We start from the raw sequence: 23,853 nt of genomic DNA on the forward strand, positions 1-23,853 counted from the left end.
ATTTCAGTTTTATTTAGTTAATTGCATCTGAATATTTTGGTTTTCCTTCAAAGCTTTTAACTTCCCCAGAAACTTTAGCACTGCAGGAGTTCTGTGAGCAACCTTGTTTTATGTCTTTCCCATTTTTGAATTGTAGTTTAGTGAAGATAGCCATATATAATACACACATTTTTCATGAGAAATTTAGCTGAGCATTGCAGTGGGGAAGTATTTGTTGTATATCCTTTTGCCATCTGCTTGCCTATTTGTAAGTATTTATTCTTTATTGACTCAATATTGCAAGTTCGGTTACATCTTTTTCCATTCTGAACAGATGGCTATGACATCTTGATGGATCCTGGTAAAGATGTAATGAATTGTGCTTACATGACCTCTAATACCTTAGTTCTATAGCAAAGATTTACCAAATAATTTGCCTTTAGTTTCCTTTGAAAGTTTTTGCAGTTCCTTTGTTCCCATTTAATAATATGTGGAAATACAAAATAGCCCAAACAGGCTGACAGTCCTTGTAAGCATGACGACTCACAATTCATGCTAGTTGGTATCCTGAAATTCTTCAGACTACCCTCACTTGAATGAGACTTTTCCTTGAGCCAAGACGACTTCTTGCCTCTATTGATTTCAGTGCAAGAGTTGATAACTCTTGTCTAACAGACCACTTAGTAAAAATTGAAAGAAAATAGAATGACAGTCTTTTACTCTGAAAATAAAATTTCTGCAAAACAGATACATGGGCAGATATGTGGACAGATGCATTTCTCATCAGAATACATTGTCTGAACAGTTATTCCCAAGAGTTTGCTTTTGTCAACAGTCTTAATGTTCCTCCCTCAGAACAGATCAACTTGCAATCTTAATACTTCTCTTCTGGAGAGTTGTTTCCAATTTTTTTGTGGGTTAAACCAGCAGCCTCTGGCATGAGGACTGCTGAAACCTCCTCAGAGCCCTCATACCAGGACCAAAATCTGGTTACAGGGTGGTATTGTGAGGAGACACTGTGGTTCTGCTTTCAGACAGAGATGATGTCAATTTCATGCTATTGTTTGACAGATTTTCCCAGACCTAACTGAAGAGCAATGTAAATTTTTCTTGTAGTTTTCATGCATTCAACTTCATGAACATCTTCTCACTCTGAGGAATAACCCTTTCACAACAAACCAAAAAACAGAAGGTGGCCAGACTCAAGACTGGAAATGCCTTTTCCAGATTGAGCAGTCTTGAAATTTGTATGGGAAAAAAAACCCACTAAAATAAGTACTTTAAAAATATCTGATATTTATAAATTTTGATCACTAATACATGCTGCAATAAGATCTGTTGGTGTTAGATGCATTTAAGTATCAGTATGGTCATGTAAATAGACAACTGTGTTTGATCACTTTTAAAAACAAAATAAGGCCTATGTTTGCATCCCCTTGCATGCATCCCCTTGCATGCTCCTACCTTCTCAGTCTAGTCCTTGATTAATTCCAGTTCATACTATTTAATTTAAAAATAGCATTCATCCAAATAATTTCTTTGTTGGTAGTTGAAGACCCAGTGCCACAACTGGGCACCACACACCTATCCTACATATTCCTTTAAAATTAAAGTTTCTTTAAAATTAACATTTGGTGTTTAGGATGGCTGTAAATAGCATTTTGTATGAAACAGCACAAAATAAATGCTTAAAATCTCTAAATTAGTTAGTGATAGAATAGCATGCGCAATGTCTGCCAGAGTCTTGACTGATATGCAGGCTTCTACCGCCTATAGACATACAACTGAGTCCTTAAATCCCTTTTGTCTTTTCTCACCTTAAAAAGTAATCAACACCATTCAAAAGCCTCATTATGTTTTTGCTAACTGTATTTTCAGTAATTACTGGTTTTGAGAGTTTAGCCCATAATCAATACCACAGGAGCCTTTCTATTTCTTGGTCACGTCAGATCTTGTTCTAGTTCAGAGCTTGGGAGACATCGCTGCCACTCTGCTTACTTAGGCAAATTCAGTAGGACAGATGTAATTTGCACATTTCAGCAGAGGAGCTTATTGAACCAAATTTTTTTGCTTAATATGAAAGTTGAGAGAGTTCACTGGGTCAGAGAACAGACAGAAATCAGACCTTCAATGAGAACATTCCTAAACACACAAATTCATGATGTGGATTGAACCTGAATTTTACCAAAAATTTCAGCTATGTGAATTTGCTATAAATGATGATGGGTTTGCTGCAAATTTTTCATTGTATGAGTTGAGCATATTTGGGTTTTAGTATTCAAGCCAAGTTACACAATCTAACAGGAAAGGTATAATTAAAATTAGGTTGATAGAAACTTTATCTCTTTTTTATGCAGTCCTGTCAACTGGGGTTTCATGAATGTGATTGAAAGAAAATTTTATGCTTTTTCCAATGATCTGAATTATTTTTATGGTAATGACTATTCCAGGTCACATTGTAATGACTCAATGACATGTGTTTCCTGGTTCTCATCCTGCAGGATATGATAGTTCTTCCTTAGATAAGAATTTTCAAATATTTATTTTGTAACATTATGCCATGGTAATTAAGGAGAGGAGGATTTTTTTGGCTCTTTGAGTGAAATAAATTGTTTTCTCTAGAAGTTTTAGCTGAACTATTCCACCATCCTGCCAAAACTTTGTCCTTATCATTGGTTTCTTCTCTTAATTCTGTTTTTGTTTGTATATTGTAGGCATTGTTGTACGTAGATTTCAATTTCAAAGCTAGAGGAAAACAAATCCAATAACACCTTGTTTAAAATAACATAGAGCTTATTTGTTAGAATTAAGCTCAGGAAAAACAGCATGCCAATAATGTTAATGCACCATGGCACTTGGAGGTCATTTGAAAGAAGGTGAGGCTATTTTATGAAATTACAGATTATTTAAGGAAATGTAAACATCATGATTGAAGATATCACATCAACCATGGAAAAGAAATAAGCTTCACTACTGAGCAGAATGAAAACAAAACTACTCCATCAAGCTTTCAACATCTCTTGCAGTCTTTTTACTGTTATTGATATTATTGTCTTCCCTTACTTTCTCCATAAATGTCACTGCCATTACCCATAGGCTGCAACATTATTCTGTAGCTGATGTATGCTCATATTATACTGAAATACAATTTCAATGGTCCTTTCTGTTTCATTCCATTTATACTATTTTCAGAATGGGTTTGTTTACTACTTCATATGTTTCTGTATTTTCTTAAAATGAACAGTGTAAACCAGAAAATTTCCCCTTCCAAAGTGTTCTGGGGATCTATTTTTGTGTGCTTTGTTTGGCTGTAGAAATCTGATGCCTTTTCAAGCTAGTGCTGGAAAATTATTATCAGGTTACCTTTAATTTTGGTTGATGCATTTCTGCCAGGCAGTAGCAATAATCACTGTAATAGTTTTGTTTTCCAAACTTACTTTACTGTTTTTATTTGTACTGTCAAAGGCAGCACATGGCCAGAAGAGTTAAATACTTTACATTGCAGTGTTATGTATGAGTAAGGGCATGCCACTGTTTATCTTAGGCTTGATCATGAATTTTTCCAGGCTTTCTGCACTTAATACAAGCTTTTTCTGCAACGAAAGCAATTCTAGGGGGTCAATTCAGGCTGCATGTTAAAATTAGTGCTAGAGATGGGATGAATGTACTATAAAATTCTGCTCACAAAGCTGCCTGTTTTTCTACAAGGCAAGCATGAAACATGAACATTACACTCTCAGGTCATCACCTCAGAAAAAAAATATTTTCATGAATTCTCTTGATCTTTTGGATCACTTTATCTTTCCTTGATTTTCATATACAGAAAGGGTGGAGCATTTCTGCATGCTTTGCCATTCAGACATTCCCGGTGGTTCTATTTTCAACTCAAAATTTTTGAATTAGTAACAGATGTTCTGATTCTTTTGACAGAAAAGGGGTAAAATTTTCTCTGTATTTTAAAGAAATCTTTTTACACTTTTACTGATCATTGAACCCTGACTCCTACTTTTTGCTACCAGCCTTCCCTATAAACAGTATCTTATATCACAGAAATCTTGCTGCAGTCAATGGGAACTTATCCTGATATACATATGATGAGGTGCACCAGAATATATTTAGAATTACTTTAAAATGCAGCTTATGGATCAGTAAGGGGTAACATCCCAGCATTGCACATCCCAGCCTGTTTAGGCATGTTTTGCTTATTTCTTGCCTCAGCTTCACTGATGTAAATGAGTATAAGACTTGGTGATGCTGACCCCAAAAACAAGGTATTTCATGCCCATGAAATAAGAAATATGTGTTAAAGAAAGCAGAAGAAACTACAGAAACCTGGAGAAGGAGAAAAACCTTACACCAAAATTACAAAGCAGGTAGCCTGGAGAAGAACTGGTATATGTGCATATGTTGCTGGTAATGGTGGTCCATTGGCATTAAACATAGAGAAAACTCTTTCACAGCAGAAATCCTAGAGGGTTTTACAGCTCTTGTTCAAAATGGATTGAGGAGTCTTGGATAGCTGTGAGGGAGGAAGGCAGACTTCTGGGTAGGACAAAAGAAAGACTCGAGGGGGAAAATCAAAAGAGAATCAAATTCCAATTTAAGGAGTATCATTTTGGAGGTTTAAGTTGCAACCTGGAGGTTGAATTAAAGGTGGAGCTACTTTGCATTCTTCACAAAGTTTGAGTGCTAGAGTCCTCTTCCTTTCTGTTCCTGAACTGTCTTCATTCCCGTAGTTTATTTAAGTGCAAGTCTCATCCTTTCTTCTTGCTAATTTATTGATATATACGTACTGGTGATAACACAGATGCTGGCAGCAGCTCTCATTCTCCTTGAGCCTTTGAATGTTTTTGTTAATAATAATACAATGTATCTTACTTGGATATATAGATCATCCAGCAGCAAGAACTGAAAATAATACAGACTGTAATATTTTTCTCTAATGATTTTAAAAGATTTGAATGCCAAATAAGTCTTGACATTGTTGTACACAAAAGGAAACAAGCACCATGTTGTAGATGTAAAAAGACACCAACCATTTGTGTATGTAGAATTCTTGCTTTACCTAAAAGCGTATGGAAAAGTATTTGCTAATGCATTATTAAAGAAGCCTGATTTTTTCTTCCAAGAATATTGAAAATATTCAAGGTATACTTAGGGCCCAATGTGAAACAGATGGAAGAAATACAGAAGCAAACTGCATTGTACTGTTGTGAAAATACCTCTGGCACACACTTAAGAATATTTCACATATTTTAAATTTTCGAAGTTCAATTTTACTTATGAACATTTAAAATTATCTTGAGGAATGATATACCTCAAGCATTGAGACTTTAGAGAAGTGATGTGAAATATACTTTTTCAGATAATAGAAATCTTCTGTCAAAAATGCTTTCCAACCAGTGGAAAATGAAACTTAGTCTTCTCTTTGCTTCAAGACCCCTGGGCTGACTTGCTGAGTTTATCTAAAAAATGATTTAAATAAGTGCAAAATCTCTATCTTTTGATGACTGAAGAAGTTCTCTTTTTTTTTTACCTTGGCCCAGGAGGAAAGATGTCCATTGGATGTCAGGAAGCTTTTGAAATTTTCAAGCAGGACCATGCTGACAGTATAACCATTGAGGACAACAAACAGCTTCTGAAGCAGAGGTGGGTGTCATAAGAAATACAGCTAGGGGAAGACATCTGAGGGTTCATTAGCAGTCTGAGCAGGAACACATAATTTTACACCAGACATCCCAGGCTTCTGCTGAGGACTCGTTACAGGCCCTTCACCTTCTCTTACTTAAGACATTTCATATTCAGAAGTCACTGAGTGGTGATAGAAGTCTGGATAGAAATGAAAATAGCATGAGGAATCTTAGTGCATATTTCCGCTGGTTTTATTCATCTTCACAGCCATGTTGAAGCAACGTGGCAATGACATTCATGATCAAGAATTATCTAGGGGAAGTAAAATCCATGGGACTGAATCAATTATTCCAATTTCCATTGTCAAAAATGCTTCACTGACTTCACCACTGAATTGGATAGTAAGCTAGGAGATACTTAACATATGCATGTCTGGTGTCCCTAACCTGTTTGCCAAGTGATTTTAGCTTCTTTCTTCCAGTTTTGCATTCACAAACAGAAATAATACTTTTGTCCTCCACATTTGTTTTTAATGTTGGCAAAACACTTCATATGTCTGGTGAAAATAGTGATAATGGCAAAACATTGAAAACATGGGTTTTCATACAGATTTTAAACCTCACAAGTTAAACCACCAACACTTGTCTATGTTGATTGGATAAGAGTACTGCTTCACTGTCAGCTTTTCAAGTGTTAACCCTCCTAGTACTGCAAAAGAAATGCGTGGCTTTGAGATTGCAGATGCAAAAGTGAATTTCTCAATCTGTGTTTGTAACTTCCATGTTTCCCCTAAGAGTTGCTTGGGGCTATTTTGCTTGTTTTCTTCTATTTGGTTCAGGGAAGTGTTTGTTTGATTGTAGGATGTTGTCATTTGGTTTGGGTTTTTTTCTGAGGTTTTCTCCTTCTCCAGGTTTCTTCTGCTTTCTTCTGTTTTCTTTAACACAATTTTCTACTTCACATGCATGGAAGACTTTTTTTTCAGGCATGCCAAGTCTTATACTCATTTATTTTGGTAAAATTGAAATGATCTCCACATCTTTGTGACTTACTCAAGTTCCTGCTACTTATCACTTTTCTGAACTGATTAACTTTTTATCTGGATCTATACCTCAGTCACAGGAAAACAAATTGCTAAGATATTAGATGTATGTAGGTATTTATCCATGTTAGCTGGATATCTAGCAATGCCTTTCTTCCGATCAATTTATCAGATCATGCCACAGCGCTGCCTCATCACTGCATAAAAGATTACACTGCAGTCATTTCTGGTGTTGCTATTCAATAGCACACTTAATAGTTACAGCATGACCATGAGAACAATACGGTTCTGAGCCATGCTCTGCTCTTCTTCTAATCAATAACTATTCTTCCATATTTTTTCTATTTTTTCTGTATGTTATTATTATGAAGCAAACCAGTATTTCGTTCTGGTTTCAGAATATACAATAGAGATGAGCAGAATCTACCAAGTTCTGTGACAGATTTGCTTTCCTTAAAGGACAAAGATTCATACTAATGCCTTGTGTAACTCCTCTCTAATAGGCATCAGCTGATTGCTGAAATCAGTGCTAATGTGAATTTTGATATTTTGAAATAGGCAGTTTCCCCTGCCATTTGCAGTCATTTTTAGCAAAGATGCTTAGCTCCAAGTTTGCCGAGTTCATTAGAATGGATTTGTATGAAATCCAGTCTGTAATTTGGAATGCACCCTCTCAACTACTAGTTACATAAAAGCTCTGTTGCCCAGCCAGTGTTCAAATTGCACAGGAAGAGTGTGGACACCACATGTTTAAAGGTTACCATAGCTTCCCTTTATATGTAGGCTTCTCATGTTAATAATTTTGTTTATAGTTGCATAACCACTTCTGTCATACCACAAACAGTGTTTGGTTCACAAATTACTTATTTTTAGATGTCTTATTTTTTCCTTTGGGCATTTTGGGTAGATCCTCTTGGTTTGCTAATTATCATAGAGTCAGAGAATAGGCTGAGTTGGAAGGAATCTTTAACAGTTGTCTAGTCAAATCCTGCTGCAATAAGCAGGGATATCTTCAACTAGATCAGATTGCTCAGAGCAAAGTCAAGATTGACTTTGAATGTTTCCAGGGATGGAGCATCCACCACTTCTCTGGACAATGTGTTCCAGCGTTATAGCCCTCTCATTGTAAAAGATTTCTCTCTCAGACCTAGTCTAAATCTAGCCTAAAGCACTACCCTAAAGCACCTTGTCCTATCACATCAGCCCCTGCTAAAACATTTGTCCCTATCTTTCTTATATATTAAAATATTGAAATGCTGTAATAAGGTTATCTTGGAGCCTTCTCTTCTCCAGGCTGAACAACTCCAGCTCTCTCAGTCTGTCTTCCTAATAGAATCCCAGCCCTCCGATGATTTTTGGGGCCCTGCTCTGGACCCACTTCAGCATGTCTATGTCTTTCCTGTGCTCCAGAACTGGGCACAGTGGTGTTGCATACATTGAGTGCTGGTAGCTTGGTGTGCAGCTCCACTTTGAGCTCTGGTTGGCAGGAGCCCTAGGCAAGAGGCCTTGAACTGGCACTGACCCTTTGCACAACAAAGGACACAGGGACCTGGTGGTCCCAGCCAGATGGACACTTAGAGACACAGTAGTAGCCCTTGCCTCAGGATGAAGGGCAGAGACTTTCATGTTTTCAGACTGAGGGTAAAAGAATCCAGGGTTTTCTTTGTTTAGGGTTTCTCCTCAGAGGCACCAGCTTAAGCTGTTATCCTGCTGTTGCATAGTGATTAAATTATTTTAAGGACCCAGACATCTAAGTCTCTGCTATGGGAAACTCGAGGTTGAGCCAGTAAGGAAATGTTGTCTGTGTGTGGTAAGTGCAGGGAGTCAAGCAGTTCACTTTTTGTCTCACTCACTGCAAAGGGGCTTTGGTGCTAGCTCAGGTGATGAGAGTGTAACTCGTTTCGGCTAAGAACAGGGTTAATTTTTTGTGGGAGCTGTGAGGGGGGGCAGGGTCTGGAGCCATGTGGGTGTAACCAAGACCCTATTGTCATTCAATGCCATGCTATGTCATGGCCAGGGGCAGAAGAAAAGGATAGCCTAACCCTAACCCTCTCTCATTTCAGAAAATAGCATTCCTTTTCCCTTGGGGGAGTGTGGCAAACAGAGTGGTGGGGTAACACTGGTCCCAGCTGAAGGGAGCACTTTGGATGGCATGGATGTGGTTGGATCAAGCTCCAAACTTTCTCTTTTGCACACTTCTGTTATGAATATTGTTGCTGTTATTAATAATTTTCTTATTTCATTGCTGTTTCTAGTAAATTGTTCTTATCTCAAATTATAACCTTTGCCTTTCCTGCTTCCAATTGGACAGGGATCAAGTGTGTGTTTTTTAGTGGGACTCCTAAATTAGAAAATGCCATTCCTAAACCATTCTAGCCCAATCCCTACATAGGCAGCATCACTATACTCTTCCTAGGTTATCCATCTGTGCTTCTACTGCCTGTGCATTTCCTGCTTGCTTTACTTTAGATTGATTTGCAGATATCAACTCAGTCATGCTAGTCTCTTGCCCTCCTTGCTTGATTTCTTGCTCCTGGGGGTTTTGAGTTTTTGCACTTCATGGAAAACATTCTAAAAGACCTACTGGCTTTGTTCTATGCCTTTGTCCCTGAAGGCAGTTTTCCGGGGAATCTTATTGACTAACTCCTTGAAGAGCTAGAAGTTTGCTTTCCTAAAGCCCAGGAGCGTAACTATACTCTTCCCATGAACCATATCCCCCTGGACTGTGAACTCCACCAACGTATGACCCCAGCAGCCCAGGCTGCCTCCAATCTTGATGTGTCCAATTATTAGTTCATTACTTTGTTGACCAACAGGCCCAGTATCATGTCCCTCTGGTAAGGCTGTCTATTACCTTGCTTAAGAAGTTATCCTCCATGCAGCCCAGGAGTCTCTTTGATTGCCTACAGCTTGCCATGCTACTTTTACAGCAAATGCTGACTTGTTTGAAGTCTTCCAGGGGGACAAAAGCCAGTAAGCGCAATGCCTCCATCAACTGAAGCATGAAAGCCTGATAAATAGGCTCCCCTTGATCAGGCATCCTGTAGTAGATGCCAACCACTCAGTTCCCTTTGTTGCCTTAGTCTCTGATTCCTACCATCAGCTATCAGCCTGCTCAGATAGATAACTATTGTTCAGAGACAGTTCTTCACACTCAGTCTGCCTCTTGGTTTAGAGACCACCCTTTCTCCTTACTTGTCTCTTCAGACAGTCTGTAGCCACTGGTAGGCAAACTCAAGTTATGGGATTTGCCCTACCAAGTTTCAGTAATGGCAACTAGGTCACAGTTTTCTACCAGTCTGGTGACTTCCAGCTTCTTCTGTCTGTTGTCCATGCAGCATGCATTGGTAGAAAGGTGCCTTAGCTGTTGGCCTCTCCATCTTCTTAGAACACACCTTAATTCCTTTGGAGTATTTCCTTGGTGTTCCCCTGTTGGCTCCTACTGCCTCAGGAGCCTCTGGCACATCTCTGTAAGACATCAAATGTGCATTATATCATTCTTATAGTAATTGAATGATGAACTGTCAGTGAGACTTGGAAGTTTCACTGTGAAGGTCACAACTGTCACCTGGGCTGTGAAATTATTCATATAGATGTGACTATGCATAGCCATACCTATAAAAATATGGATGTATTTTTTCTGTAACTACTGGTGAAAAAATGATCAAAGGCAGTCAACTAATTAAATACTGAAAAGCATTTGTTTTTATATATATATATATAAGAAAAAATCTGTTTTTGAAGAAAACTACTACTACTACTTTCACCTACTACTTCAGAGGTCTTCACAGGTGCAGTAGCTTATACTGTAACTCAGTAATGTCTCTGAATTTAAAAAGTGAGAAAACTGATACAGTGAACGATAATTCAAGTGAAACAAAATTGAGTCAATTTGCCTTCAATTCAAGTTGCCTACGGGAAGTGCCTTTGTAAGACAGAAAATATGATCTACAGCTTTACAGCAATTCTTTTTCATTTTTCTTCCATGCATTAATAACTGCTTCCTTGCTCAAAAGAAACTACCCTGTGTTGATACCTGGACAGAATCAGATTTCTGCAATTTGAACTTTCTATACCTGACTTCCAGAGAAGTTAATAATATCCTATTTCTTAATGCAATCATGTTCTCTTAGGATTGTTTCTCTGAAGGGGAGAAAAATGCATCCCATTTTTTGGTGAAATATTCTACCAAGAAATCTTTCCAGTTGTGCCACTCCAATGTAATGCATACTGCATAAAGCCTCTCAATCCCATCTTAGACAATATTTCCAGTAGTAAAATTCTACTGAGCTTATAGATGAGATGTAAATCTAGTTTGCTTTTTGTTGTTCTCCATTGTTTTTATCCCATTTTCTTCATTCCTAGCTTTCTGGTTTTTAGCTGGTTAACAGTTAACTTGGTTTTTCAGTACCTATGGGCAAGTTTCATGGAAAGGATGAGTTTCACTCGGGTCACTTTTTGTTCTAATTTCTAATAATTAAAAACAAGTGAATACTCATTTAATTCACTGACTGTCTCTCTCATTAGACAGCTTCTGAGTTTGTCTTCGTTTACATGATGAGTTGGAGATTTGTTTTCCAAGCTGTTTATATTTTGATTACTGGCACTTGCATTCAAAGAGTGAAATCTTTGCCAAAAATGCTTTTTCCACTAAAATTAGTGGCTAAATTTGCTCTGATGTTTCATCATGGAGTATTTATCTTGTAGGTAATAGAAACCATGATTTGGCAATTTCAGCCTTTTTTGTTGATTGGTTTCCATGTAAGATACACATGAAGTTTTTTCAGCTAACAATATAATTGTCCAGTCATCACTATGCATATCACCTTAATGCTAGATAATGTCATCTTTTTTTTTTTATTAAAGTATTGAAAATAGCTTTGTCTCATTCAATATTAGAGTCAAGTCTTGTACCCTGACTTATTTTGTTTGACAAGGATTCATAGTCACAGATGGGATCTGATGAAATATCATAAATTCATGCCAAATTTCAGTTTATGGTATTGTGCTGGTTTATAAACTACAGTGTTTGAACAACAGATGCACAACCTATTCAACTATTGGCAGTAACCTGTGAATAAAGGCTGGATAAATATCTGGCTTCAACTTTTCCAGATACATCTCTCTGTGAACATGAATCAGAGTCAACAGCTAACATGAGACCTGTCTCAGGAAATAATAAGTAATTGATGAAATTATTATTATTATTATTATTATTATTATTATTATATTATTATTATTATTATGGAATCTGAGAGAAAGAAGGGGAGAGCTACTTCAGGGTTTCTTTCCTTTCCTAGGGATTTATGCAATCCCTAATGCCTACTTGGGGCTCTAAGTTAACCCCAGTAGAAAAAGCTTTTCTAAAATCTAACAGAAGCTTCAATGGCTTCCACCTTTTTTAGTAAGAAAGAGTAAGTGTCCAGAAACCCTCCAGCTTCAGCCATTTAGCCTTGAAAGCGTATGTGTGTAAGCAGATACACAAGTAGGAACTTGAAATTCTAACTTGTTTTATGAAGAAATGGACTAATTGAGATGGGGAAACTTTTTCACATCCCACCTTTGTAGGGAGAAGACATATTTGTTTACTCTGTTTTGATATTTTTTGAGTTGGACAGAAGTACAACTTGTGGATTTCTTCAGTTTCTTTGTCTAGACCAATATTCTTCTAGATAGTTTCTCTTACACCAGACAATCTCTCCTAATGGAAAATTGTTTCTAGTTAATTCTACTTACAAATAAAAAACTAGTACTGAGTAATTCTGTATTTTATTGTCATGTGCTTCTGGAACTATATGTTCTTTAGAATAATTCTGTATCATTATGTTTGCATTGACAGGTTTGATGAAGCTAAATGCCTTGGAAAGAAATTAAATGAAGTGAGAAATAAAATAAGTGAGTACATTTTAACTTCATTTTCCCTTTAGCTAATGAAATCACAGAATTCAAATATATGGGAGGAGATTCTAGTTTCTAAAAGAAAAATGCCAATGCATTGCTAAGACTTCCAATAAGATAAACTGTAAGCCGATGATAGCAGTAATAATTTTATGTACAAGTTTGATTATTTCAAATATTGTAATGTAAAAACCAGTTCCCTTCTTTATTTGATTGAATGTCTGAAATTTACCGAAAAAGAGAAGGTAAGGTATTAGCATGGAATTTTAAATTTTATTTTGGAATAAAAGGATCCAAAACCATAATTTGAAAAATTCATATCTATGGGTTAAGAATTGTATTTATCCATAAATTTACATGACTTCTGATAAAAGATTAGCACTCTGCACTTTGTACAAATTAATTAGTTCAATTTTGAGGAGTGCCTCAGTTTGGTAGGGAGTTTCATTTTTTTTCTTCTAAGGCCCCAACAGTATATGGTTGATATCCAGTTTCAGATTGTTCAATGTCAAAAATCACCCATAGATATATTCAACCCCAAGGCAGGTCTTATTTGATCCTCTTAGCAGCCTTTGGTATGTTCCTAGATGATTTTGGAGTTCTGTTGATTCCAAATCACTCAATTGACTCCAATCCTGGAGACTGTCCAGGATTTGTCAGATGTTAAACAGTTTTTTTCTGACCCTGAAGTTCTTGGAGATCCATGCCCTCCATTTCGCACATTCAGGTGAGCCATGTCTCTTCAACCTTTCAGATGCAGAATGTGAGGGACCAGATTGAAAGGTAATCTGGCATCCAGGGCAAGTGGTGTAGATCTTGCTCTTATTTTCTATCTCCTCCTTCTTTGGGTGGCACCAAAATAGACATGGACATTGAAGTCATTATCATCACTTCATGTCTTAGAATAGCAGTTGACTTCTGGGAAAGGACAAATATCTCACAACACAGCTGCCAAGTGCTCTGTACTTGCACCATAGCCATGATTATATTCTTTGTGGTCATGAATGATAATTATTGCCAGATTCCCTTCCCAGTCACCTTTGGGTTCACCACAAGTCCCTCAGAGATATTATGCAGTATATTTAAATTATGTCAGGTATGCAGAAAGCCTCAGCCATGTTGGCAAAGTGTTTTTAAACCACAGCACAACTGATGTTTGGAATAGATCCAGAAGCAGACACATCAGGTGCTGAGCCTTCCTGCAAGAGTTTTCTCAACACTTGGTTATTTCTGTAAGACATGACACTAGAATTCACCTTTCTTCTTTCAGTAGGTTAATTTGCCTCTGTCAGGCTGGCCAAAACATAAATGTCAGTACAGAACCTGTGCATAGATATTCATAAATTGACCCATGCAAGAAGAATTTCAGTATTTATCTCAGAACTATGGGTTTCTGCAGTGTCCATATAAACTCACTTAACTCCTGCCAAGTAGGCTTTTTACTGTGGCAAACTTGGAAAAGCAAGTTAAACATACCATGGAGGACTCTTCCCTCTGCTGCCACCTTGAAATCCACGTTGTCTTGCATTCCTTCTGTCTCTTAGATTTGCTCATCTATGTTACACCCAAGAAATTCCTTAGCCTAAATAAGGTGTAGCCAAAAGTCAGCCCTGACTGCCAAGTTTCTTTCTCTTACGGAAGTTGAAATTAATTTTAGAGCAGGAACAGTGAACATCAGCAATAAGCAGCTACACAAAAGCACATCTTGCTCAGTATTTGGGGTTCCAACTATGCTGCTTGAAAGGAGGAACCTAGCAGCCACCTTAAAGGCATTTTCCCTGAGGGAGAACAAATGTTTGGAGGGCATGGGAGACAGTAGAAGATGCAGTGGGACACAGGCCAGTCCTGAAGGTACCACTTGCAACATCATGCTAGGACAAGACTTGTGTGATCTCTCAGTCCCTTGAGATTTGAATTTCTCAGAAATAAGGTAACAATGCAATGTAGACATCATCTCTCCAGACTCTGTTTCCATGGATTGCTGCAAAATCTAGAAGAAACCCTTGGTTTGGACTGAATTGCTGTGTGTTTTTCCTCAGTAAGGTAAAATTTCGGAGAGCCATAGTGCAGTAGAGTATGGATTTAGCTGCAATTAAAAACATCTGTTTAAAACTTGCTTTTGTTAAAATTCTTCAGTGTTAATATTGAAACAGTGAAGTATATTTGGGAAACATGAGTGATACAACAACAGTATATATAAACTAAAAAACCAAACTGATGCCTTGAACAAAGCAAGCAGCCATGTAACAAATCAGTAGTGCTGCACTGAGCTTGACAGTGCTTACATGCCTCCTGTAGGAAATTGTAATAGGTTGTAGACCACATGAATGCTGAAGATGCCCCTTAAGAATCAAGCTAGAAATGTCTCCAAAGTTCTAAAAAAAAATTGCACAAAGCACGTTTTGTCTTGTTTTGGTATATGAGTGTAGCTACAAGAGAAGCGTTTTCAACTTGAAAATTAATTTCCTTACTTTCTTTTTATTTTGGTAGCAAAATGGGAAAAATGTATTTTCATTCAGTTTTTACTCTAGTTCTATTGTATAAGGAAGAAATTATTTCTGTGTTGTATCCATTTATAGCTATCTATATCCTGATTGATGCAGGTCATGCAGATGTAACTACTTTGTGGATGGTTTTTATGCACTGATGTCTGAGGCTTAAAAGTGATCATACTGTAAATTCCTTTCTTCAATTCTTTCTGTGTAATACTCTGAAACATGTGAAAATTAGCACTCTGGCTAATATAAATATTAGATTTTATTCATCTGTCCTTTCATCCTGTCCAGCTTTGTTTAGAACATATTTGTTAATGTATCTACCTGTAAGCACCTCCTAAGAAGTATTCAAATTTTCTATCCAGTTCAGCGTAGTCAATTCAATTACACTACCTTATACAGTTTAGCAGCATAAAACATTTTTTTTCAATTAAGTCTGTTTCATCATTGAAGTCATACTCAAAGGATCATTAAAGATGCTAAGTAAGTTTCCTAAACTTCCAAATTATTACTTAAAATGTGGTATGAGAAATAAGAGTCATCTACAGCCTGCAACTAGATCTTTCATTTACTTTTATTGTTGTTTTGGTTTCCTTAAGCATTCCTGGCTGCCTTGTTGTGTACAATCAAGAACAGATCCCATCAATATCAGTTTCCATTATTTCTAAGTTACTCTTAATAGTATAAAGCTAAAAACCACAGAGACCATAATAATCCATTTCATGCAGTCCGATTATATTTTGAGATAGTGACAGCAGCATCTGACTGTAACTTTTATGTCATAAATACTCTTTCATTCTGACTTTGGAAATATTAGTATTTTGCAGTGAAACGTACACACAATACTCCAACCCCTTCTCAATTACACTAGCATTTCAAAAACATCAGGAAATTAGGGCTGTAAAAAGAAATTTGTGGTAGGATTTTCTTGGTAGGCTTTTGTAGATGTACTGCTTGCACAAAAGATTAAGGAAAACTATGTCTAGATATAAGGTGGATTTCAAGTGTGGAATAACTATAATATCAGAAATGAGACATTGTGACCAGCATGCCTCTTTGCTAGTATACCACTTAGTCCTGGATTCTGTCTCCTTTTATGTTTAATAGTAGTACAGGGATTTATATTTTTTTAATGAAATAATACGTCTTCGATTTATCATTATGCTTACTTTTCACAATGACTTCCTAGAATACGAGGATGACTTTTATTGAGGATGAAAATTGTCTTTTTCTGATACTTGGGGAAAAAAAAAAAAGAAGAAGAGGGAAGTATTTCTAATTCAGGGTAATTTTAGTGGCACTATTTGCTGCATTATGACACTAAACTCTGTATAGGCAAAAATAAAGGAGCTGAGGGCTTTAGTGCAAGCATTGAGGGGCAATTCTTTTTACAAGTTATTGCATAAATACACCATAAAAAAGCAGATAAATTGTATAGATTTTGAACATGTAGACATGCCTGGATTTGTTTGAGTGAACTATTCAGAATTGTTTACATATGGCTGGAGAATGTACCCAATGACTGGGCTTTATAAGACAAATACAAAAAACCAACATGAGTGAAACTGGAAAAAAATAACTGAGAGGAAATAATGAGAACTCTGTAACCAGCGTAGGAGAAGTGGAAAGTGGGCCAGCACTGACACAAAGTACATTTTTGCCTTTCTAGTCCAACATTAAGAACTTTCAAAGTGTATATTTTGCTAGTGAAAAAAAAAGAATTAAAAAAAAAAGGTTTTTTTCTTGGGAAAAAAAGTGCTGTATGACTGCATGTGTTTTTGCAATGTATTATTTTCAGAGTTAGAGTCTCTAACAAGAACTGTAGATCCTTTTCGTATTACTGAAGAAAACAGTGAAGGAAATTTGATGCTGTAGCCTAAGATTTGATTTCAGAATAGTGAAGAAAATTTCTCATTGCAAAAATTTGAGTGATTGTGCCTAGCACAGTGTGGTGAGTCAACCTCAGCTGACTATCCAGCAGCTTCCTCACATCCCTTCCTCAAAGGAATAGGGTGGAGAAGTAGGAAGAAAAAGGTTGTGGGTTGAGATAAAGATGAGGACATGGTTTAACAACTACTAAGTGAAACAGATTGAGGTCAGGAAAATTAGTTTAATTTATTGTCAATTAAACTAGAGCTGTATGGTGAGAAGCAAAGGCAAAACCTCTGAAATAAAAACTTCTCCCCTTATCAGGGCTAGCAGGAGGGTTTGTTTTTTTCTAGGGTGCTGCTACGGACAAGGTGGTTTTACACTATTACTGCAAAAATTCTGTGTCAAAGTGGTAAGGATTACTCTACATCTGAACAAACTGTAAAGCATTAAATAACAAAAAAGACCCAACTGCTACTACATTAATCCAAGAGTGAGTTGGGGAACTGCAACTTCTATTTTCAATGTAATCAAACTGATACATTCATTCAGAATTTCACCACCAAAGAAAGTTTCCTATGTGCAAGAATGTGCTGTGTGTTAGAAGCCTTTAAGAGCAGTAAAGATTTCCATTTCACTTCTATAAAAGTCTGACTGTTTTGGGTTATTTTTACCACTATTAGATTTAGTTTTTTCCTAAAGGGAAAAAAACATACTAAATGGTATTTAATGCCCAGAGGGAAGCAGCTGTTGTTTTTAGTCTGTCCAGAAATCAGCTAACATTATGATTGAAGCTGGAAGAGGAAGGACAAACTCATGTGGGAGTAATAACTGTGTGAGGAAACAGGCACTCTCGGAATGAAAAAGGGTAGGTGGGTGGATTATGTGCACATGATGTTGATGGTGCATCTATACCCACAGGAATGCTGAGCTGTTGCACTGCTCTGCCTCATTTCAGGTTTAGATTTTTGTGCACAAGATCATGGAATACCAAAGCAAAGTATAATCTTTAGTGACAGAAGGTTCTAGTACTGCAAAGCAAGGTTATTGAAGAGTCCTCATTTAATTTGCCTGCAAATTATTCAAATACTGTTCACATGTGTCACAGTTAATGGCATGATATGCTGAAATGGTAAGGATGAAGGAGAGCAAGGACAAGACATGTCAGTGCTCAGAGATAGTATTGATTCTGATTCACTAACTTGGATGTCACACTGTTATTTCTGTGAATGCACAGTAGATGTTAAACCTACTCCAAACCTAATTAATATCAACCCAGAATTTTTATTCACCCTTTTTTCTTTGTGCAAGATTCTATGTATGTATACATAAAAATCAATCTTGTTACTGTCACTCTTCCTCCCCATCTTGATGAGCCAAGCAGACCTACGTTAAACTCCAAAGTAAAAATATTTCTTGCAAGGGTTTCCTTTGCACCATGCAAGGGTTTTCTTTACACCTGCACAGCTTTATGAAGGACATTGATAGCAGCATTTTTGCACAGAGAGGAAAAATAAATAACAGAGATGAAGTTCAGGTTTTTTAGGCAGAGACGGTCTGAGAGCACTCTGTGGGATACATTGTTGTAGCTTCACATGTGGGCAATTACTTGAAAAAAGAAGAATCAGTTAGTTAAGAACTAGAATACCAAGGCTGATACTAGGAATGCTACACATATTTTAAGCCATGATTATATGAGCTGAAAGAATTGAGGGAAGTCATGCATAAGCAAATAGCATTTTTATTAATTTTGCTGGAGAAGTATCTGTGCTTTGGAAGGATGGGATTTCTCTGTTAAAAAAAAGTTCTGTGATTTACATGGAACCTAAATGAAATGAAAAAGCTGTGATGATTTGCTAGATGAAGAGAGAACCCATCAAAATCTATGCACTGCTTTCTTAAAGCTAAATATTATTGGTAGTATTATCTATTTCTTTACGGTAATATAAATGTTCTGAGTTAAAGACATTAACTTACTGGACATTGTTTCAGCCATGAATGGAGACAATAAGAGAGAAATTACTGTGCTTTGAAATGCATTCCATTCTTTAGTGTAATATTCTGAGATACTTACTCTTTTATGGAAATAAACACTGTGACTTCCTAGTTGCTGATTTAATTAACTGTTCTAGTGCAATTCCAAAAACTATCAAGTAGTTATGAAAACTTATATGTGCTGAGCAAATTTTACTGGAAATGACTAGTGTAGAAGAAAAATGGCAAGGTTTAGTTTAAAAAGGGATTGAGAAACTTCAAGAAGAAAAGATTACATTCCACAAAAAAATGTGGTTCAAATGAGATGCAAACAACTCATAACTAAATATATTCTGTATGCAGATTTAATGGGCAGATAAGTCAATAATGTCATTGCACATAATTTCATTCTTCGGGTAGTTTGTATTCACAGCAGAGACCTTTAAAATCCATGGAACTCGAAATCTTGAAATCCTCACTAAGGAAAAGCTCTAGCTGAGGTCAGTTTGAGTTCTACTTGTGTATGGATTGAAAAGAAGATTCTGAAAAGATTTCCACATTTGTATTTATTATTGTTTTAGCTGATCAAGGGCAACAAGCATTAGCTTTAGATCATAGAATCATTGAATGGTTTGAACTGGAAGAGACCTTAGGGGTCATCAGTTCAAACTCTCCTGCCATGGGCAGGGTCACCTTCCACTAGAACAGGTTGCTCTGAGCCCTATCCCACCCAGTGCAAATGAGCACTTGGTGCAGCACATGCTGTGCAGCTCATTCAGCACATTCTCTGTCAGGTGTACTGTGTGTCCCTTCTTCAAAGCCAGTTCAGTGTCAGGCTGCACGTACCATGATTTCTGTGTCCAACATTCCTAGCTGGATTGCTCAGTACCTGAGAAATTCCAGATCAACAGCCAGATCAGTGATCTAGGAGAAGCTGAAACAGTAGTTTATTATGAGAAGTAGGAGATTTGACAAAAACACATCAATGTAGACTGGAAGCTCTCTGAGCAAAAAAGCCAGCCTGCCTGCTGCTTCACCACTTCTGTCCTGCACTGGGATATATGGAAAATTAAAGCTTCAATACACATAGTTTCCACTGATTTCTTTTCTCCTGGAATGCTGCCTGTCCATTACAGATGTCCTCTGTCACTTAACCGAGACAGTCTTGGTATCAGGACACAAGTTGTATCAGAAAATAGTACACAAACATTATTTCTTCCATAATTCATCTCAGATGTGTAACTATGCTTCTCAGGTGTGTAACTCTGTTGCTTATTCCTGAGTGATGTGGCTTATATCTAACATAACAAAACACATTGGCTCTGCAAAACCTGCAGCCATCTGTAAGAAAAACAGAAGAGAAAACAGGCCATGGGGACAAACAGTCCCCTAGATGTAATTTCCCAGCTGGGATGTTATTCAATGTGGCCCAGTGCCTAGAAGCCCCAGTCTGTTTCTGATCTGCAGGTCAGTTTCAAAGCAGTTTTGTAATAAATGAGGCATGTTTATGTGTCTACCAAAAATAGCAGTAGCTGTTAAAGCTGAAGCCATTCAGCATGGCTGACACAGTCTTCAGAATCTTGCTCCTTAATTTCTTGGCCCAATTGTTTGGCAACTTAATGCTGAAAAAACCAAAGTTCCTATGCGTGTTTGTTTTGGATAAATATCTAAGTTTCATGCCATTATGACAACAGTTTTGAGATCTATTTTTTTTAAATGTTACATTTTGATTTTTGGAAGCAAGGAATTGAAAACACAGAAAAACAGCTGAGTTTCTAAGCTATTATTTTCTTGACTACTTTGTGACCATCTGCGGTTTCTTCTTTGTTAGAAATGTGATTTACTTTGCTTTGTAGGATGCTACATCTTATTTTTCTGTTTGGTTACAAATCCTTCAGTTTTAACATATGTCCTGCTTTCCATGATGAAATATAGCTCACTTTCATCCTGATTCTGTTCAGGTTCTTTTTCTACCACTTCAGGCATGATTAGTATGGCCTAGTTAACCATAGATCTGTAGAGCATAATCTAAAATTGTGTGGTTTTTCACAGTGTCTTCTGGAAGATCTCTCAAGGTGCTGTAAGGCAGAATTGGTGTCATGACTTTCACACAGACCTGGCAGGTAGCTACCATATGGTGACTGGTTGCTGTCCTCTGAGGCAGACTATGATGGACGTTTCCACAACCTATTTTCTTGTCCTTTGAGCATCCAGTTGGATCATAATATAGAGCAGAAAGATGGAATTTTTTTTTTTCTTGCTAAAACTTCAGTGAAAGGTTCATGTTAATGATTTTTTGTTTCTTTGCTTTTTCACTGTGTTCATAGTGAGAGTAATCAATTAACTACCTTGTTTGTAATCAACAGATCATATTTTGATTCACGTGGAAATTTTTTTAGAATCTCAAAAGTCTCTGCCAAGTGAGCAAGGCTTAAATTGTCTTGAAGTAGTGCAGTTATGTTTGCTGAGTGTAATTCTAAACAACCTATGACTAGGCAATTTATAATACAATAATTCTTTTAGCTGAATTGAGTCCCCAGAAAGCTGATAGTAAGATGTGCAAATAAGAAAGAGAACCAGACAAAACTATAAAGTCTATTATAAAAGCCTGTGAAGTGTTAGTATTCCTTTCTGGAAACAGTAGAGAAAGTATGTCTTTGTTATACTTATGGTAGGCATTGCACATGTTATAGGTCCTAACTGTAAGTGGAGCAGGAAAAATCAGCATTTTCCAAGCCTGAGGATCAAGACACAAGGGAGGTGCCAAAAGGAAGATGTGAGGGAGCAATGTTGGGGCAGCACCATGCTCCCCTTGGCATGCTTATGCCCCTAGTTTTTGTAGCTTTTTCAAGCCCAACCCTAAGCAGAGCAGAAAAATCAGAATTTTTCAAGGTGAATTTCCACCTTGTGGGTGGTGCCAAGGTGCGAAGAGAGCAATGGTGGGGTTGGCATGCCTTTTCTAGTTGCAGTGTCCACGGACTTCAAGGCTCTGTGGTTTTCTCAACACAAACTGTAAGCGCAACCCTAACCCTAAGTGCAGCAGCAAAAGTTGTGTTCCAGTTCCCTGGAACATAAATGGCACCAAGAACAAAGTTGTTGAGGATGCAATCTTTGGGAAGTAGCGTGTTCCTTTATAAATACTCCAAAAGTTATAAATGCTCCAAAACCTACCAAAATGATACCAAATAAAACCTAAGGGACTGAAATTAAAAGAAGAGACAAGAGACAAAATTCATGAAAAGAAATGGGAAAAAAAGGTAAAACAAAGATAAAACAATAAAAAGGCATGGGGTGCATAAAGGGCAAAGAAAAGAATCAAACCCTACAGAATTTATCCTCATTGAAATCACAACAACTCTTCCTTTCAGGAAAGGAAATGAAATCTTGAAAACAGAAAGGAAATTGTTACAAACACTCGGTGCTTTTCTGTTTGTGTTACAAACAGAAAAGGAAGTATTACACACACAAGAATAAAATTTTAAAAATTTTTAAAATTTTGAAATGGAGGAACTAGAAGAAAATGGATAGGGATGAAATGAAGTGCAGTGAAAAGGATCAAAACTTGCTGAAATTATTATCACTGAAATTGCAAAATCAGGAAACGAAATCAAAGAAAAAGATGGAAGAGATAGGTGAAATGAAATGCCTAATGTAAAAAAAATCTTTAACTAAGGAAAAGCAATAAAAAGGCTTGAGATGCCATGAAGTACAGGGAAATGAGCAAAACATTGTTTAAAAGTTCCTCATAAAAACACGAGATTTAATTTCCGAAACTGTATATTTCAGGAAAATTTACTTGACAAAAAAGAAAGCTATTTCTTCGCAGATATATTGTTTGACATGGTCTTCTGATTTTGAGATTTCAGTAAAGGTTAATTGGGGCAAGTTTTGGACTTTTTCACTAAATTTCATGGCATGCCATGCAATCTAATTGTTTGCACTTAGGTGAGAATTTTTTTTTTTTTTAATTAGGCAGGTCATTTCCTCAATATCCTCACCTATATTTTGTCTGCGTTTGTTTCCTGGATTTGGGATTTCGGTACAATAAATTTTGGAAATTCTTTGACCTTTTCAAAACACCTCATTTCATCCCAATCCATCTGCCTTTAGTCTAAATGTCCAAATTTTATGGGTTTTTTTCAATTGCATTTTATTTGATCTGGCAATGGAGTCAAATGAAAAGACAGGAGAAGATATCCATAACCTACATGTCTATGAAAAAAGTCATGTTCACCAAAGGGAAAACAATGAAATTGCATGGGATGCCATGATTTGCAGGTAATGGATCAAGGCTTGCCAAATCGTTCCTCTTTGAAATTGCAACCTTTAATTTATTTTCTGCAAAGGAAGAATTTTCTTTCCATAAAGGAATTTAAATCTTGAAATCAGATAATGAATTGTAACTGATACTCTGGAAAGGAGATATGTTCAAAGTCATTTTGTTTTTTTTAAGCCTTTCCATAATTTTGTCAGAAAATATTACTATTTTCTTAGGCGTAGATACTCAGCATGTGATTATTTTCACCATGTAAGGTGTGGATGGAGCAATGTTGCTTTATTGCTATGGTCTCCTTGGCATGCCTTTTCCTGTGCACTGATCCTGATCTCTGGACTTTCAAGTTTTCTCTACCTTAACCCTAAGCATAACCCTAACCCCAAGGAGAACAGTAAAATTTGGTTTATTGTGAGGCTGATATGTACAGCCTGTGCGTGGTGCAGGCTCTCTCCCTTCAGAGATACACATATGTTTATAGCAGCTGTGCCAGAGCTGTCTCTTCTACTGCTGCTGCTGTAGCACGGTCATGCTTTGGCCATTTTCAAAAAACAGAGAAGGACACATGTCATTGCTCTGTCTTCCTCGTTCCTTAGCTGGTGTAGGACTTTTCTTATTTGATAAATGAGACTGGTAAGAGAACCAGGCAGTTCTAGTAGCTTTGCTGAGGCCTTTTTCTTTTTTGTGCTCTTCCT

The 23,853-nt window shown here is 36.9% G+C and overlaps 1 protein-coding gene across 1 annotated transcript in view; it reads left to right on the forward strand.

The window, feature by feature from the left end:
• The window catches only part of KIF6 (kinesin family member 6), a 151,044-nt gene that overhangs the window by 89,624 nt on the left and 37,567 nt on the right, over window positions 1-23,853 (forward strand). The window contains exons 14-15 of the mRNA XM_054280030.1: window positions 5,526-5,628; window positions 12,489-12,544. Of these exons, the coding sequence (XP_054136005.1) occupies window positions 5,526-5,628; window positions 12,489-12,544 (159 nt within the window). The remainder of the gene's footprint in view (window positions 1-5,525; window positions 5,629-12,488; window positions 12,545-23,853) is intronic.

Source organism: Melozone crissalis, unplaced genomic scaffold (assembly GCF_028551555.1).
Source record: "Melozone crissalis strain CALT ecotype California unplaced genomic scaffold, PUWL_Pcris_2 ptg000027l_1, whole genome shotgun sequence".
NCBI classification, from domain to species: Eukaryota; Metazoa; Chordata; class Aves; order Passeriformes; family Passerellidae; genus Melozone; species Melozone crissalis.